This window comes from Athene cunicularia (genome assembly GCF_003259725.1).
Source record: "Athene cunicularia isolate RWA chromosome 4 unlocalized genomic scaffold, athCun1 chr4_part2, whole genome shotgun sequence".
Taxonomy (NCBI): domain Eukaryota; kingdom Metazoa; phylum Chordata; class Aves; order Strigiformes; family Strigidae; genus Athene; species Athene cunicularia.
Window position 1 is genome coordinate 16,992,029 of NW_020799099.1, and position 19,293 is coordinate 17,011,321.

At 38.7% G+C, this 19,293-nt stretch overlaps 1 protein-coding gene across 7 annotated transcripts in view; it reads left to right on the forward strand.

Moving 5' to 3' along the window:
- Positions 1-19,293, forward strand: part of TBCK (TBC1 domain containing kinase) — a 152,633-nt gene that overhangs the window by 107,484 nt on the left and 25,856 nt on the right. Inside the window, exon 26 of one of the 7 annotated variants that reach the window (XM_026847360.1) lies at positions 1,080-3,799. The exons of the other annotated variants lie outside the window; for them this stretch is intronic. Coding sequence (XP_026703161.1) covers positions 1,080-1,190 — 111 coding nt within the window. The 3' untranslated portion in view covers positions 1,191-3,799. Of the gene's footprint in view, positions 1-1,079; positions 3,800-19,293 lie in introns of those variants that run through there. 7 annotated transcript variants of the gene reach the window in all.

The window sequence follows — 19,293 nt, forward strand, 5'->3', positions numbered from 1 at the left end:
CAGTTTAAGAGCAGGTATTTCCTTTTTCACCCTGTTATTTAAAATAACTGCTCCTGTTACAACTGTGTGAAATACAGATTTCTTTTGGATTTACTGTCTAAACAAAACAATGGCTTGGGTGAACCTTCCCCCTCACCCCCCGCAACGAATACATGAAAACAAAGTAGTTACAAAGTCATTCAATGACAAATCAGATGTTTTGGTTTGGGGAATGGGACAGTGGTGAGAACAGCTATGCTGTTAGATGTTAAATGTAGGTAAATATGTAAGAATAACAACTAAAAACGTTATGCCTAGAAAACATTTGAACTGAACAATGGGTTTAAGAGTAATGTTCATGTTGATGTTGGCATAAATTTTTAGATTTCAGCATTACCCAACTTGGATTTTTTTTGGCAAGTAGGTCCTTTACCCAAGAGAATTTGCATGGCCTTAACTATAATATAACAAATATTAAAATCCAGTTTTAAAAAACAAGGTCACTTTCAAAAAGTAAGATGTCAAGTATATATGTAGACCAGATGGATTCTGGTTTTGTGATAGTTGGGGGGGTGGGTATGTGCTTGCAGTGTGTAACCTATGGAGAGGTGTGGAGGGGCAAGAGTGCAGCTGCTAGACCCCAAATTCATATCTGACATCTGTGAAATCAAGTCACATTGGACAAGTTTAATAGGTAAGCAAATGACTATACCATCAAACTGTGATGCTTGTACACTTGTGAAATTACAGAAAACCAGCTGGGAGTTAGGTTAATGCAGAGAAGAAAATCTGTTATTTCATGCTTTCAGAGGGGTTCCATTGATTATTCTGAGATTAAGTAATCCTGTCAGAATGAGGTAAAATCCTGCCTAAGCAGAAATAAATAAAGTTCAGGGTTATCAGTGTGACACTTTCATGACCACAAAATTCATCCCAGCTGTTTCAACAGACAGGCCTGGTTTCCTGTGTTGGACTAGTTGGTGCAAAGAACAAACTTCTAGGGTCCAATATTTTTTTTCTTTTGTTTAACTTGCCTTACTTAAAGTTACTTTGATTTGAGGACTATAATATGCAGTGTGCTAATGATATATCTGTTTCAGTTTGCAGCTCATCTAGTGAAAAATAAATACCCAAGGGTCTGCATCCTAGATGGAGGAATCAACAAGATCAAGCCAACTGGTCTCCTCACTGTTCCTTCTCCACAAATTTAAGTGACTGTAAATATTCAGGACAATCTGTCTGAATAGGAAGTCTTACCATAGAACATGGATATGGATATTCCAAATCAAAGGGCATTATGGTGTCTTCACAAGCTATCCTGATGATCAATGTCTTATCATGAAGATCTAGAGCACAGGAGCTTTGCATTTATTCTTTAACATAGAGCTTCAGTTGGAACAGATAAAAACTGTGAGGTTTCCAAGTTCTCCAAGAAACCTCTTTCAGCATTGATATAGTGCACAACTGGTTGAGCAACAAGAAGAGTAACTCATTGGGTATCTTATAACTATTTCTGCAGAACAAACTCAACAGGCACTTGATGGCTCTAAGCTACACTTAAATAGATTATTTTTCAAAAGTATTGTACTGTGAATATTGACAGTTACAAGCTGAAACTGTACCCTGTGTATATCCTGTGAAAAAGTGTGTTCTCTAATATTTGAAAGAGTAATTGCTGTATCTTGTGACCTAATTTCTTTTTGAGAAAGCGTTTTTTCATCTGGATTGGAAATAAAGATGTGTCCCAGACTGGAAGTTACCATAAGAGCTGCTGCTGACTCAATCCAACCTGTATCATATCCTGAGGAAGTGGAGAAAGCCTACTCCTCTCTGGAGATTTTAACATTCTCTTTCCTTAAACATGTCAAACACAACAATTTCTGAAACAATTATATTTACCAGCAAGGAAGGATTTTGACAATATTGTGTCTTCTGATGATAGATTGGTTATATAATAGTGATTTTCCATTTTAAAAGCTCATGCCTTAAAAAGAAACAATGCAATTTTAATTTGCATATGAGAACATTCTAAAATAACCACTCTTGAGTTGGAGTTGCACAGTTGTCTTTGGTTCTATACTCTTTCAGCTAGTGGTGTCATTTTTTTTTTAAGTCCTGTTTCTTAAACACGAACTTTAAAACTGACAGATAGAGACCTCGCAGATTGATACAGCAAACCTGTTTCAGAACTAAACTGGATGCGAGTGATGTAGATCAGTGGCTTCCACAAAGGGTATAAGGTGACTGCGCACTATAGATGTGGAAATTACTTTACAATAAGAAGCCAAAAGTATCAAAAGCACCAACAGAAACAGAAATTGGTATCTCTCTGTTGCTGAGAAGCTAAAAATAAATTTCATTCAGACAAGTACCACCTTTCAGGAGATGTGAACAAGTCCCCACCCAAATTTCTCCCCCTCAAAATCCTAGGTTAGCTTTGCTAGCATGTCAGGTCCATTATTCTAAAAATAATGGGGGGGGGAGGCTAGGAAAATAAAAGAATCTGTCTTCAATAATGCTACTTGAAAATAGTACCTTTAATCCAGGAAAACCAGTTGTGATAATGTAAGACTTACAGTATAGCTTTGAAATTAAATGGGATTTTAGAAGAATTAATTTAGAAGACAAGAAACTTCTAGATTTCTCTTTCTACATTTTTAAAGTTTAAAAAACACTGGTGTGACTTGAGGCTTAATAATCACTGAAGTGTGAGGCTGAAAATGTATTTTGTAAAATGAACAAAATGACACCAAAGATCTGTTTGCCTGGTTACAATTGCATATTGGCTTGCATTGTGAATTTGACACGATGCTCTTTATAAGAGCATTGTCTGGGCCACAGCAGTTTACACAATGACAGCTCACTGTTAGGGTAATGAGGATTTGCTCTGCATATAGTTATCAAATGCCTTAGCTGAGGATTTTATATCATGAATAGTTTTTAGTCTGGGAAGCAGAAATTTGCAGCAGCTATCTTTATTTCATTTTTCTTCTGCCACAAAAGATTTCCAAAACTGAGACAGTTGAGGGGGTGGGGTGGTCACTGAGAAGGCAGTGAACAGTCTTTATAAATCCCAGGCAAAATTATTACTTTTTTGTGGGTTTTTTAGTGGTGGTGGTAGGTTTTGTTTTTGTTGTTTTAGGAGGTTTGTTTGAACTGAAACCCTAGAAGATGGGACTTTGTGGAAGGCACTGAAAGAGGAAGGCTTTGTTCTTTCTGTGCAATGAACAGATTTTATCCTGAATCTTCAGAAGCTGATCTCAAGCGCTGTGTGATGTCTCCTGAGAGGTTTAGTCTTGCCCCAGCTGTGGTTTTGAAAACCCTATTGGAAAAGTATGATGGGTGAAAAGAATATGGGGGAAGAAAGTCACATTTTAGCTCCCTTTATCTCAGCTGTGATTTATCTAAAAAAACCCCTGTGGAATTACAACATGCTGAGATAGATATATGTATGGGCTTTCTTTGGTCTAAGGACAGCATAACATAGCAAAGCTTTCAAGAAGTTTTTGACTAAAAATTCAAGATGCCTGGCAGAGTGACTGAGAAAGGGATCAGAAATGAAGCATAGGGACAGATCATCCGTTTCCTCTGTTAGCAGAGGGTTTCTACAGCAATCTCTGGTGAGGCCCAAGGTGCTCAGCTGACTTTAAAAATAACTTGGAACTGAAGAGGAGCAGTGAGGTTAATAACGGTTTTCCTGATACTACAAAATCATCCACTGTCATCAAAGTTTTGCCTAGCTGCATGGAGAATGAGAAAGACCTTGTGCTACTTGGTGTCAGAGGGATTCACTATGAAAGGGGGTCCTGAGGAACAACAGTTTTAACCATGTGCAACAGTCTAACGGCAGCCAGAAAGCCACACAGGATATTGGTGATTGTAAGGAAGGAAGTGAACAAAAGAAATTATACCATCAGAGAATTAACCCATATGGTACATTTTGAACACAGCACAGATGCTTTTTAATATTATAAAAGAGACACAGGATTAGAATGGAGTCAAAACAGAGTTGGAATAAGATGATGTTACTTCTGTTGACTAAAACTCTTCAATTTGGAGAAAAAGACAACTAAAATAGAACATCCCACCTTTTGCTGAAAGTACATCCTTAAAATGTGAATTTGTCACCAGAAGAGTCCATCAGTTTATAAAAATAGTCCTGAAGAAGGATTAGACAGATTTGTGGAAGAGCTCTATCTCTGGCTATTAACCAGATGATTAACAGTATTCAACTCAGAAATTTCTTGACCTGTTTTTAAGAGAGGCTGGGAGCATACACCAGAGAAAGACTTTGTCCTGTTTCTTGCACCCTGTTTTCAAGCATTTCCCCTTCATAAGTGGATATTAGGCTATACCTCGTGTGTCAATTCAGGTGATGTTAAATATTTTATCCATCTTGATACTTCTTTTTCCTTTTTACAAGTACTCAGAAAAGTATTGTAAGCACAAAGTATAGAATGCCTTTGAGAAAATGGGATTTCGTGTGTACCCAGCTACTTGTTCCATTGGGAGGAAGGGTAGGAAGTATTCTGTACCTCCTAAAGGTATTTTCATTCTTAGAGAAGCAAAGTTATCTTTTGAGTAAAAATTACCTAATATTTAATGGCTTCAACAATTAATTTTCAACTAATACAACTGGGTTTAGTATTTAAATGTCAAGTATCTATGGATTTCAGCTGTAATGCAATTCAGTCTATGCTTTCAATTTAACTGAGTAAGATTCAAAGCCTGTGTATTCCATTTGTTCATTCATGTGTTATTGACAGAAGACTTAAAAGCTGACATTAAGTAAAAGTTTACATTATGAAGTAACACATATTTTCCAGGAGAATTTGTGAGAGAGGATGTGTCTAAAAGCAGGAAATGTCAAAAACTGCTAAACAGTATTGAAATTTTTTCCCATGGAAATAGAATTACCTTGGAAGGTTTTGTAGCTAACTGGTTATGACTGCTAGTTGCTGATGTACCTGTAGTTACTACTTTAGTCAGGGTTTTTGAAACTGCCTATAAATAGGCATGCTCTGCCTATTTATTTTAATTCATTTATGTAGGACAAGTGCTCAGTCACAAAATTAGCTTCTGATCTCCTTTTCCATAGACAAGGAAAATGCTTGCATTTTTTTGTAATTTCTCATTAAATAATTTCATCTAACTTTTGGGGTGTTTGCTCAGTTTAAGAGCACCAAAGTGCATTTACTCTGTTACCCCAGCAATATTGGCACTGCTTTGGTGGATCAAGCAGTTGTCAGGTTTTGCAGAGCTCTTGAAAGATTTCTGTAGGCCAGGTTTTCTGAACATGTACATTTTTAGCACCATGGTTTGTCCAGCTGTACCATTCTCATTCTCTATTTTAAGACTGCAGCTGAATGCTGTAAAGATCTAGTGGGAGAAAAAATAATATTAATCTTCTGTGTCTTCTACTGCTAGCAGAAAAGTGTCTTAACTAAATATTTTTCCACTGTTTGGCCTGGAAAATGCAGACTCTCCTAGTCTGGTTTTTTCCTACCATTTAAGAAACATCATGAATCTGCCACAGCCACCTGGGTCTGTAGCTTCCTGCCAGGACAGTGGATTCTCCACAGGATACCCAGGTGGGCATCTAAGGAGAAGAACACAGCAAAGGAGTTAAACCCTCTTTTAGCAGCCTCAGACTTATTGATCAGTGCAGATTATGAAACACTGCTGTTCAACTGGTGTCCTTCTTTAGGCAAGATGTCGTTCTTTTGAGATTTTTATTACACTTTGTGTCTAAGTTCCTTGGTTTATTTGGTTTGGTTTGGGTTTTTTTTTTTACACGTGGCTATTTATTCTACTTCATCCAGTTTTGAGCAAAGATTAAGCCTATTTGTCCTTATTCTAGGAACCTCCCTCTCCTGGATCCATCTTGTTTCCCTTTGTCACCCTGGTTTCTCTAAGTCTAGGTCATCTGCAACCATGGTTCCTTCCCAGTTCAGGATGGGAACAACTCACCTTATGTAGCAGAAAGGAGGGAAGCTGTGGTGTTTGCTTCACTTTAACTTTCATTAATTTGGTTTACGTCAGGTAGTTCTGATTTGAGTTTTGGGGTTTTTCTTAGTTTAGCATGAGTTTTCCCTTTCAATTTATGTGTTCCCCACTGGTAGTCTAAGGTATTTGATAGACAGTCTTTCTGTTATTTCTGACATAGAAGCAGTAACCATAGTAGCTTGGCAGAGACAAGTGTGTCGTCTTTCAGTTAGGTAATTTATTTTTCCTATCTCCTGAATAATCTTTAGAAGTGTAAAGGACTAAATAATTTGTCAGAGTGGGTAAGAAGTTAAATTTCAATACCATCCTTCCCTTGTTTCTTTTTACAGGCTTTAGTCTGTTACTATGCTGACAAGACCACTACACTTAAATTTGTTGCCATCCCTATATGCCTTTGTGTAGTCATAATCTGTGTAGGCATAATACAGTGGTGCAATGTTACTTCTGTGACCTGGATATTAGTGTCTAGACTTCCCTTGCTGTTCTAGACAGCTAAGGAAAATGCTTATTGAAGTATCTCTTAGCTGGACTTCAGAGCTGCATCACAAACAATGCAACAACAACAACAACAACAACAAAAAACAAAACAAAAAAAAAAAACTCAAATCACATGAGCTCTTCAGCAGCTGGATTGCTCATGTTATTACTCAAAGAGGTACTGTGAGAGACTTAGTTTTGTGGCCTAAGACATACTTGCTGTTCCTATTTGCAGGGCATGAATGTTATCCAGAATATTCTTTCCAGAAATTTAATTTACATTTGCAGTTTTGGTACCTTACCAAGTTTCCTCAGATAATATAAAACCTAGCTATAACTTTATTTAACTTTCACAGTGTTCAGACTGAGTTACAGGGAGGTCTGGGAATTGTGTGGGAATGAGCATGGCCTTCTAATTTCCCATTTCCAGTTATCTCTTCTTTGCTGATGAGTCGGACTGGCCTCTCCCACTGTTATGTTATAAACTTAACTTCTGCCATCAGTCTTATCTATTTTTAATTCCTTCTCCTGGGCCCAACTTGTAAAGATTGACTGAAAGAATTATTATTCCTCCCAAAAGAGTGTTTCTTTCCAGGGCAAGTAGTGAAACTTGATCTGTGCTGACTGAGCCAATATCAGATTTGTATATTTGACTAGCAGAACTACAGATTTTCCTTTTTCTTTTAATCTAATAATGGTACTATTGTCATTCTCTTAGATTGCCAGCCTCAGTAGGGAACTGATGGCAGGAACCGCATTCTGTTTTGGAAATAGTGTTTCATTTGCCTTTGAAGCAACCATGAGGCTTGTAGTTTGCTGCTGGTGGTACCCTTTAAATAGTAACATGAAAATAGCTGTTGTAGACGACTGTTTGTGTTCTCTGACAATAGAGTCTGTATTCCATTAATTTAGGTTGACAAATTCATCTTGTACCACCATAAGCATGTGTTTGAAAGTAATTCAATATTGCAGTGTGGCTGTCTTATTATATCAGCATTTTGTATACCAATATTATGCAGAGTTTAAAGAAACTGGTCCCAAAAATAGAATCAGTAGGGGTTTATTACCACTGAATCAATTTGTAAGTATTTTTTGTAAAGCTTTTTCCCAAAATATGTTCAACTGTAATGTAAATCCATGTTCAGACTAATCTCCTGGTAGTTGTCCTGCACATAAAGTTAGAGAGACTTCAGTGCATGTACTGTTGTAATTCATATATTTTACTTCCCTGCTGATAGGTCATTATTATCTGTTTGGGAGTTATGTTCTATAATGTACAGTCACCAAGTTTCCAAACACAGTAATCTATGTGAAAGAACAGACAGAGCAACTCAGATATCAGTGTGGTAATCATTATATTCAATGGGAACAAACCAGAGAAAAGTTGTAGATCAGTTTTAATTAATATTTCCTAACTGAAACAGTATTAAATTTGTTTTTTCTTTGTCTGTCTAGGATTATCTGGCTTTATGTCATTTTAGAGAGTCACAGCATCTGGTGATAACAGCTCTTGCCAGCTGAGCTGGCCAGTGGAGTAAAAGTCCTGTGAGTACAGAACAAGTACATGGAATAATTGTGGAATTTTAAGAGATCCAGTAATGATGGCAGTAGCTTGAGTTATCAGGCTATTATTGCCTGCCTTACCACAAACTTTTGATATGTCTTGCATAATCTAGGTGGCTCAGTTCCCCTCACTAAAATGAGGCTAATAACACTTCCTAATTTTACTCAGTGTAGAAGAAATATAGTGAGCATTGTGACCACTTAAAATGTTTGAGGACAATGCAGACACTAAATACTTCTTTCCTAGGAACAAGCTGTTTCCTTGCGAAGCCAGATGACATTTTGTAAACAATCCTTCCACTAGTAAGTACTATTAATGAATTTCAGCATTGACATAAACAGTTCATAGCATCTATCAAGATGCATCTATCAAGAATATAGTACTAGTGATTAAGAAGCCATTGTATTACAAAGCCTGTTATAAATTTTGGTTAGCTACATCCAGCAATCATGTTAATAGTGTATAATAAACACTCTGGTGCAGTTAGGCCGTAATAAAATATGATGTGTTTTCAACAACTACAATACTTACATTTTTCTTTAGTGTTGATCAAGTTCGACACCTTCTGTAAAATTAACTAAATACTAGGCTTTACAACCCTCTAGAACACAAGCAATAAAATTATAGCCTCCCTTATAAAGCAGAGGTCAGAACGTAATAAGAAAGTGGTTTTGATTTTCAGTTATTTTTTAGCAATGCAAGTGAGTTTGTGTTGTGTGCACAGAAGTTACGTGTAGAAGAGGAGAAGTAGGTCAGTTTGCATAGTGCTTTTGTCTTGTTAAGGCATAAAAACTCTGCCTGTTTCAGCAGTGGTAAAATGCCAAATTCTTTTTGCCAGCAGTTTTCTCACAGTTTTTTAAGGGGAAATATAAGCACTGAGGCCAGCATGATGGTATAGCAGGGAGGTCTAATCTCACTGACATGTTTATACGCTACACTAAAATACCACGAGCTAGGAAGTTTCAAGTTTTTTGGATGGATCTCCCTATCCCATCCACCTTTTCTCTACTTGAGATCTCTAGCAAAGGACTCGATAAGAAACAAATCATTTGTGTTAACAGAGATAAATCTAGACCAGAATTTTGGAATTAAATGTCATGGAATTGATCATGTGATACTCTGCCTTTGCTAGCAATCATCATCTCAGATAAATTAACATGTGATATCCTGCTATTACTCATTTTTCCACTGTTTCAGACTGTCACTGTTCGTATACAAATTGAATACATTCATTCTCTAAGTATTCCTGACATGTTCTAACAGCTGTTGAAAGACAGGTTTTTAGCCTTAAACTTTTCTCACTTGGCGTTCTCACAGCAAGCTGACTCAAAACAAGTCAGAGCTGTACTTTTTTTTTTTTTTTAACCCAATCACATCTACAGAGAGAACTTTATCTTGTTTGGGAGCTTAGTGTGTAGTTCTGGTACCAGTGGGCACAAGAGTAGCACAGTCTATCTTCTGCTGCGTAATTATAATTATTACTTTAAAAGTATTGTACAAACCTGGAAGTTCAGAAACATACTTTTAGTAAGCACACAACATTCAGCTTCCACAAAAGTCTTGGCTTTTTTGCCATTGCATCAGCTAATTTGATTTGCCTCAGTTCAGTTCCTACCCTAAATGCAATTTTTCTCAAACCCTTTGAAACGTGAATGAGCTGATATCTCAGATTTTAGATCTTTGAGTAAAGCTGTTTTTTCAAGCAGTGTTGTTTCTCCAGCCAAAGAAATAGGTGACATCGAATGTAGGATGATGTCCTCCAGAGAGGAACTTAGTAGCACTCGTGAGTTTTACATATCCTCAATGTAGAACCAGTTCAGTGTTCTCTGATGGTGGCTCTTCAGCAACTGGGACACTCCTACTCCAGGTCTGGAAGGATTCCCCATTTACAATATGTACCTGCAAATATGAATGCAAGAGTTTGGTTTAGTATGTAACTTTATGCTATATGTATGTCCAATATATGTATAACTTTAAAAATATATTTAACAAACATATAAGGCTGTTAGAAACTTCAGGCTCTTTTTGAGGATCCTCTGAACCTAGCTAGAATAGCTCAAAGGAGTTGGAATAATGAAAATTCCTCCTTTGCGGTATTTGTTAATGTAGTGTATGCATATACACATGGATCTGAGAACTTTACTAAAACAGGTAATTCCTCTTGCTACTTCACAGAGATAAATTTTGAAATTACTTCTGAAGGAGAAACCAGCAAAATGAGCAGAGTTAGAACCCAGTGCTGTTGCAATATATCTGAGTTCAGTTGTTCCAAATATTCTTACTGCTTTTGTGCCTCTTGGTACTATATGTGCAAATATATATTTGCCCGACATTTCTTCTCAGAGTCCTGTAGGTAAACCAGTATTTGCCCAGGCTTCTTTGCTCTCTTTCATCCTGTCTGATAGTGCCTTTACTGTGTACTTAACAGGCCCTCCCTCTCTCCCTCTCATTCAGCTTTTCACAGGCCCTTACCTTTTGCTCACCTTCCCCATCAAAACATGTGATGGGTTTTATTTCTCAGAAGAGTTTTTAAATGCACTCATTGTGTCTCCTGTTCCTGGAAACTGCTTGTTCCTTATTAGCAGATGCCTGAAGCCACTGACATTAGGATCCTGGGCTTGTAATGAAATTAGATTGCTGCTGTGCACAGGGGGAGGGAGAAATGGAAAATTCCTCTCAGTGCCTCCCTTGGAAAGGCAGCCTTCTCATAATGAATCACTGAGAGAGGTCTTCGTGATGATGGATGAGAACCAGTGGGGGTGGCAGGAGAGAGTTGAAGGCAACAGGGAGTTATTTTCTAATTACCCTTTCCTAACAAAGTAGAATAATTTGACACCTAGGGCTGTGCTTCAAACTACTGCCTCTTGTTCACTGTTCGTTACAGGAGCACCACCATCCCTTGTGGACTGGGGCTGCTCTTGGGTTATCACATCCTGAGACAATGGCATGAACTGTCACCTCCCGTTGTGGCAAAGACAAGGTGGCTGCCTTTTATTTTGGTGAAGTGGGAAAAAACAAGCAGTGAAAAAAGTCAAGCAGCCCTACTATATGTGCTGCACGTAAAAGTTGTGCGATGAACGGTCGCAGTAGCAAGTAATCTAAACATATGGGTATTAGGAATTTATTATAATGAACTTGAAGATATCCTGTTTTTCTAGTGGTCATCTGGTGTATACCAAAAGACAAAAGGAAGCTCAGCCTTCTTTCACTTTCACTTTATTCAGTTTTCCTCTCATTTTGTCTCATCTCTTTTCTGTGGTACCCCTCCAGGACTGGATGAATCCTGGTAAACTTGCAGTAGGACAGACCTCATGTGCTTAACAAAATTACTATGAATTTGACGTACTTAAGGCTGAATAAATACTGTACTCCAGCTGTGACAGATTGATCACTGTGTTGCCATGTTACAAAATGGAATGTTAGTGTTTTGGCAAGTGGAAATTTTGTTGGTTATAGAGGCCTAAAAGTTTTTTGCCTTTGGGTCTTGTGCAAATACAAATAGTTATATAAACAGAGTACTCTTCATTTTTATACTTTGCCTGCATACATGTGTGTGTCCAAGGAGAGAAGCGTCATGCTGAAGTGCAGAAGGAGACGTGATTGTCTAGGAAAACTCACCGTATCTCCTCTGCCAGTCTTGGAAAGCCAGGACTACCCTTTCTCCCAGGAATAGAGAGGTTTTCCTAGAAGCAGGATTTGGTCCCCTGAGGAAGCAGGGAGAGCAGGCTCAACTCTCCTGAAGCCTTCCCAAAGCCGATTTTCCATTGCAGCTCTGACCCTTCTTCTCCAATTTCCATGTCAAGTGGCCCCAACCAGGCTTTTCGTCCTCCAAGGTGACAAGATTAAATTTGCCAAGACCACTGAGAAACCTTTAGCTGGTACATGTAGTGCAGTGCATATATCTATCACTTTCTCTATAAATAATAATGTATGCATGCCCATAGTCAAGGGGAAGTCCCTAAAAATGAGGTGAGGTCAGTCTAAGAAAATGGGAAGAGGCATTAGTCTTTTAGATTGCAGCCCATTTAACTGTTTAAGTGTTTATAAGGAACTGATGACTGAACCCAGAATAAATGCGAGAACTGAAGCTTAAATGTATTGTTAAGCATTCTGTAAAAGGTAAGAGTTTTGCATGCAACAGAAACTGCTGCTTGTAATACATAGCAAATTTTCAGATGTCTCCAGTTACTTACACAAAGGAATTGCAAAAATCTGAACCCTTTGTTAAATATCTAAATGGAACCCAAGTTGCTGAAAATCTGACCTCCACACTCACTGCTAAACACTTACAAATTTGTACTTCAGCTTGAAAAATTTGTCCTCATAAGGGTCAGGATTTACATACAGTCTATAAATGGTTTTCAGTGGGAAATGCTGGCAGAGCCATCCCTTTAGTATTAATTGTTAACCTGTTTGCAGATTACCTGTTCTGCTGGTGCAGTAGAACAAGCCTAAGTGGGGCATTTATTGCTGAGAGTCATCCTTACTGATTTCATTTAGTTGATTAAAAAAAAAAAAAAATTGTCTCCTGCATCTCTTTTCCTTGTGAAATCATAGGCTGACTACAAAATCCTCTTAAAGTCTCTGCTGACCCGAATGCTTTTTAATAAGAAACCGAAGAAGTTCAGATATTAGCAGGCATGAGGGTTGTTCTCCTGCACTGTTTTACTGATTCAGCAAGATACTTGCAGATGATCAGAGGCACCGTCAGGTTGAAGATAATGTCATGAATCCTAGCTTTAAGTTAGGCGTAGGCCTAAATACCTTTAATACTTTATTCTGCTCTGACTAGAAACAATCAAAGCATCCATTTGCCTGAATCCACTCAAAGACCTGAGGGTTCTCTGCTGTGTTGTTGTTTTGTTTTATTAAATCAAAATTTAAAATACCTCCTATAGACAGAGCACTTTAATCAGGCTAAGGAATAGCAATTAGAATAATAATGATTTTGAGGGAAAGAGGGGAGGGGGGGTAGAAACAATCAAAAACAAAACAGAGAAAGGCCACCCACCACAGACATGTTGAAGGGATGTAAACAGCCTTAAGAGTATACACGCAGATCCTGAAGCTGCTCACGTTCAAATAACACATCCCACTTGTGAGCAGTTACTGTCAGAGAGAGGAGGAGCCTTTCTTGGCTTTAGTCATTGAGTTGCAGCCTACAATTAGGTAATGTTTTGTTTCAGAGGCCTGCTCTATGGGAGGTACTGCCTGTGCAAGGGCTGCCTTTACTCATGGATTTAACAGTGGCGCAGCCTCCAAGGAGAAAAATTATCTCATTAACTCTTGGCGAGGAGATGGTATGCAGCCAGAACACTCCACATGTGCACAGCATGGTCTTCATCACACAATACAATGTGTAATTGCTGATTACTTTTTGGCTGATGTTGAAAGCCTGCTTGTCAATCCCGACCTAGAGTGCAAAACAGTAAGTAATCATCCTCCCCCACCGCCACTCTAGTTCAGTGTGAGCTCCACAGAAGAGGAAGGAAAGTCTTGATGCAAGACAGGCTGATAACCTTTGGTCATATAAAACCCTCCAAAACTATAAATTCAATTCCTGAAGGATTATACTGTAGGTAGGTTTTGTGTATGAGTGCACATGTACTTCATGAATTTCAGAGGTGTGCTTTCCCCTTTTTTTTTTTTTTTTTTTCTCCCAACTATTTGAGTGACTGGGTTTTTTTTAATGATAACCATGCAGCTTGGGAAATGGTAGGATTTCTCATACACAAGTATAGGTACATCAAGTATAGGGTTGTTCTTGTTTGTAGTCAAGCAGTAACAATTGTCCCAGCACATTTTGGAGTATTTAGAAGAGAACCGTATTTGGACCAAAAGCCATTTTTTATTGTAACTTTTTAAAGTGAAGTATTAAGAAATTAAAATTATGTTGTTTTCATCGAGATGATTGAAATTTGGAAAGTTCATGTAAGTGAAAAAAAATGAGTATGCAGAAGACAGAGATACTGAGTATAATAGATGTTCTATGGAGATTTGTCAGTAAGTCAGCCAAAATCTTGAGACTCAGAAAAGAATTATTATTCACCAAGTGCTCAGCTTTTAACTCTGGTTCCTTCTCAGGCCTATTCTGCATTCTCCCAGTTTCCTCTTCATATATGAACATGGGGTGTCTTTTCCTGCCTGCTTTCCCTGCCTCGCTTCCCAGGTGCATGTATGCTCCTGAAAGCAGACATGGTGCTTTTAGAAAGCCTGCACAGTACATCATGTTACCTGTTATTCCAAGTGGATAACTAATTTATTATTTAAGTGAATACTTCCAGACATAATGAGATAACAATTAACTATAAATGGAAAACTCTCTGAAATCAAAGGGCAATTTGAAACTCTCATGCAGAAGGAGAGAAGGAGAATCTGACTTTCATATTCCTTGCATTTCTTCAGGATTGTCCTCTCAACGCTGAAATTCCGTTTCCTGGAGGAACTGAGGAGTGTGAACTTGCTGATCTCTGATATCTGATCCCTACCCTTGCCAAACCAGGTAATAATGTGTATTTCTGTACATTTCTTAATGCAGCTGCTCCAGTGTTACAGCAGCATGGTTGTGGATGATGGGCTGTTGCCCTTCTTTAGAAGCAACAAGCCTTACACACACAGTCCTCCCACCTGTACAAATGGCAGCTAATAAGAATAAATACTGACCAAGTTGACAGCAATTCCCATGCATTTTTTGAGCACGAATTGCTACAGGGAATAGTTATTTCATTATACCACTGTGTCCTACAAGATAGCCCAGACTTCTGTGGTGTAGTTACTCAGAACTCACAACTAATCGGTCAAGAGAGAAGAATAAAGAAGCAGTTCAGCACAGACCAAAGTTAATTTCTGTTTATCCACAAAAAAAACATCTTTCTGGAGGTGTCTGTCCAGTCCACAGCTCATACAGATTAGCTGCTGGGGAGACATTGCTTGTGACACTGTGCAGACCTGTGACTGTGTCTTTTGTGTGTGCCCAGCTTTGACTGCAGGGTAGAGACAACCTGAAAATGCACAAATGTATGGTGCCCAGCATGGGCTTAAAGCCTGAGATACCTTTTTCCTGTCAATTTTAAATATTTTTGAATTCTTCTCCCTCTCTGGTGCAATTGTTCTCAACACAGCACAGGACTGAGGGCTGCTGAGGGCTGCTAACGGTGCATGAAATGAATCCCCAACTTGCTATCCCTCCTCCAAGGAAAATGAACAAAGCTGGTGCTCAAGTGCACACACTGCAGGGCACATCTCTAATTATACCAGGCAAAATCCTGCACAGCCTTACTAAAAGTGGAAGGCACCTTGATTTTAGTAAATAAGAACAGAACTGCAGGAAACGGCTTTCCAAAGGGGGCAAGTCTGGGAAACTAGACTGCCTAGTCACTAGGGTTGTGGTTGACTTGGCTCGTACTGGCAATTCCTGGGTTGCTGACACATGCAGAACACCAGAGCTGTGAATGGAGCAAAGCCTCTCTCTACAGAGCAAATCTTATGGCAAGATTTGTTTTTGCTGAAGGCTGGAATTCATGAGCATGCTGTATATGGCAGCATTTCTGTTTTAATTAGAATGAGTGTGTGGGAAGCTCTTAGTACTCGCAGGCTGCCTTATTAAGGTACGATGATTTATACCAGTAGATGTGGGGATCATTTGAACTGTAAAGTTTTTCTCTGGGGAAATCTGAGATAGCAAGGTAAATTAATGCTTTCTGTGCAGATTAATTATACAAAATTATGCTTAATTAAAAAGAATATTTTACTGTAGGCTAATCCAAAAGACCCACAGTCCTCAGGCTCCCAGTGGGCCTCTTCAGATATCGGTAGGGCTGGAGATTACTGGTAGTGCAAGTGGGAGTTACAGTCGGGTGTTACTGGGAGAGTTTGAAACCATTCAAAGGGGAAAGAAGGGCTGTGGGAAACCTGGGAGACGTAAAATAAAATGTTTGTATAGGCATTCAGAAGGTCCTGTCAGGGTGGAAGGTTTTTTACTATTAAGAAAAAAGGATAAATTGTGCTCTTTCTTCAGTGTTTAGAGTAATTGCAGGTAACAGACAGGTCCCCATAGTCTCTGTTAACTACAGAAAACATAGGGGAGCAGCTTACTATGTACAGAGAACAAAGGGATTAATGTCAAGTGTTGCTGAACAAATTTGTTATCCAGAAACTCTCAATTGAGTGCAAGTCTGGAATGAATCTGTTCTCCCAGTATTGCGCTAGTGTAATTATTTGTTTAAGAGGTATTCATGTGTTTACGACCTTTACTGAAACTGGCGTTTGCTTTGCCAGAGACCCACAGGTAGGTCTGGCCTCTTTGAGAGATCTCAGGCACAGTCATGTGTGAATGAGATGCACTTTTCATTCAGTAAGCCAACAGCTCAGATTCTTAGAAGACATTCAAAACATGACCTGAAGAATATTTCATGCGAAAGAAAAGATTATCAAATACACACATAATGTCTTGTGGACAGTCATTTAATGTGACAAGTGTACCGTAACACACTTGTTACATACAGATATCTTAAGAAATAAGCAATTTATTTGATAAATAATATTTTATTTGATATATAGCTGATTCTGCCTTCCAGTTTCTTTGCACCCCCTTTTTGCAACCATCAGCTATTTCAGTTATTGTTTACCAGATGTATCACTGATAGCAGCATTGTATTGTTTTTTCATGCCTCGGGTTTTTCATTTTAGCGGGCTTTCATATCCTGCTGTTTCCCTTACTGTCTCTGAGATTTGTATACAACTACTGAGCAAGACTGCAGTATCTTCCAGTGGCAATTCATTCAGCTTGGAGCTGAAAGGCAAGGTACTAAGTAGAAACCTGGGGGATGCAAGTCTCCAGTTCTCCCCTGCAACACAGGTTCTGTTTCATGCTAGTTATTGTCTCCTTTCTCTTTCCTTTTACCACCTCTGAAGAGATAAATGTTATTCTCACTCAGCCTGTGATCAGGCCTAACAATTTCTTTACAGTTAAAATTGAACACAGGAAATCCGACATTAATGCAGATTCACTAATGATTCACTAGTCATAGTAAATAGCTGCAAAAAAATAAGTACATTTGCAGTAGTAGCTCGGTCTGCTGTTGAAATAGTGGAGCAAATCTGATAGTCCTGCTCAGTGAGGATCGTTATGCATTTTTATCTGAGAACCGAGATGGTCACTGTCTCCTGTTGGTAAATACTTCTGCCAGCATTAGCGATGTAGATTTGGATCCAGAAGGAGAAAAGTAAAATGGAACAATTCAGACTGTGTTTTTTCCTGGATATGTCTCATTCCCTGTGTCTCCTATTAGAATTTATGTTGAGTAAAAAAAATGACAGTTAGAAAGAAAACAGTTTGATCTGCCCTGATGAACACTGAGGTGAGATACTGAAGCTTTTAGTAAATAACATTGTTTTGGCCAGTAACTTCCATACTGAATTGTTGGAGGAAACTTGACTATGTGCTCCAGTGTTTGATTTGTCTGTCTCTTTTGCTCTTAAACACAATGACAGCAGTCATGTTGGTTCTGCATGGCTTCTGCACATTGTTAGGACTTGATTTTCTGTCGTGCTGATATGCTGCTGCTCTTGCAATGAATTCTGCTATTGTTACCTCCTTTTTTTGGTTTCCTGGGGTTATTATTTTTGCAACTTCTGAGTGCATGCATTTATGACGTTTCTTGAATGCGTTTCAGGGAGTGTATTTCAGGGCAAGTCAACGGGATGGTACGATAATTTGTCATTTGATACCACAATTTTGGCAGAGCTATCAGAGCATGAAACTTTGACAGACTGAGCATTAAAGAGCACTGCTGAAGTTTCCTCATGTGCTGTGAACTGCTGATGTTTGTGTGAGCTGTGAGAATCGTATCTCTCAAGCTGTGCTGATCTGGTGATGGTACGCTTCACTGCTGTTTCTTTTAAGCACCAGTGAGACAACATTAAACACATGGATATGAAACTGATTTGAGGAGACTAGAAGTTTGTTCCTGCCTCTGCCACTGAGTTGTGCTCAATTAACTTCATTAGAACTTTCTTTCTTTTTTCCAGTGTGTGCCTGATTTGACTGACTTTTTAAAGCATGGATGTATTTTCCTGTACACTTATGCAAGGTCCAACTACAGTTGGTTTTTGGGATGCTACTGTAGTTCAAAGGATTAATATATTACAGTTTCAAGGTATTTAATACCAATATTTGAAAAGCCTCCACTGAATTATTTTTTCTGGGATAAACCTGTACCTAGTATCTGCAGCAAATGGAGACTATGAGGACTGTCTACCCTAGTACTTCATCAGTATCATGGTTTGTATGTAGAGAAATTGCTTGTTGATTTAACTGTGGTTTGTATGGGCATCCAGAACTAAACATTTACCTGTTTGTTACAACACTGAAAAATATAAACCCAGTAGCTGCCACTGTAATGGTCACAGCATTAGAGCCTCTATGTGTGTCTCGCATCAGAGCTGTTGGACACTGTTGGCACTCTGCAACCTAAAGGGCTTGTACACAGTAGGCTGGAGAGTTCCCTGAGGTGGAGATTCCAAGAGTAACGGTAGAATTTGTTGCAATCACTGGTTCTGGTATGATATTTGGCCCATCTGGCTTGAGGAGTTTTTCTCACCTCCCAGATGTCCACATGAAGGTTTGCTGGTACTGCTAACGGGTATCTTCTGTGCCAGTGGTCCCCCTGGAGTGACTTCCTTCAAGGCTTAGGGATGCAAGGTGTAGACAAAGCATAGCTCTTCATCTAACAGTGCTAACCCCTGCTGACCTGGATTTCTGGGAGGAAGATTTTACTTGTGTTCACTAGGTGTCCCAGGTTTTAACCCTTCTTCGTTTTCATGCTACAGAAGGAATCCTCTAGGTGTATTTTTAAAAGCACCGTGTCTGAAATCTGTTGAACTGTTTTTTGGTAATCTGAGAACATTATAAGGTACTTCTAAAAAGCAACCACCATTTTAAAATAGTTTGGGGATAAGAAGATGCTGCCACTGAGCTCAGTAAATTTATGAAGGGGAGAGCTCTTTTACTGTGTGCTACAGGCATTGCACAGTCAAGAGGACTGAGCTTGCATGTTGCATCAGTGGCACATCTGTGATGAGATCATATATTCAAAGAAGAGAATCTGGGAAATTGTATGCAATGACTGACAGGCTTTTTAGTTGCCTTTTGTCTGTTTTAAAATGTTCTTAATTAAATTAATGTCTCTGAATGAGAGACTGCAGTGCTGTGCTGACAGAGCAGCATTCAGCAAGCAGCCACACTTCCCGCTGGCAAGTGGCAGCAG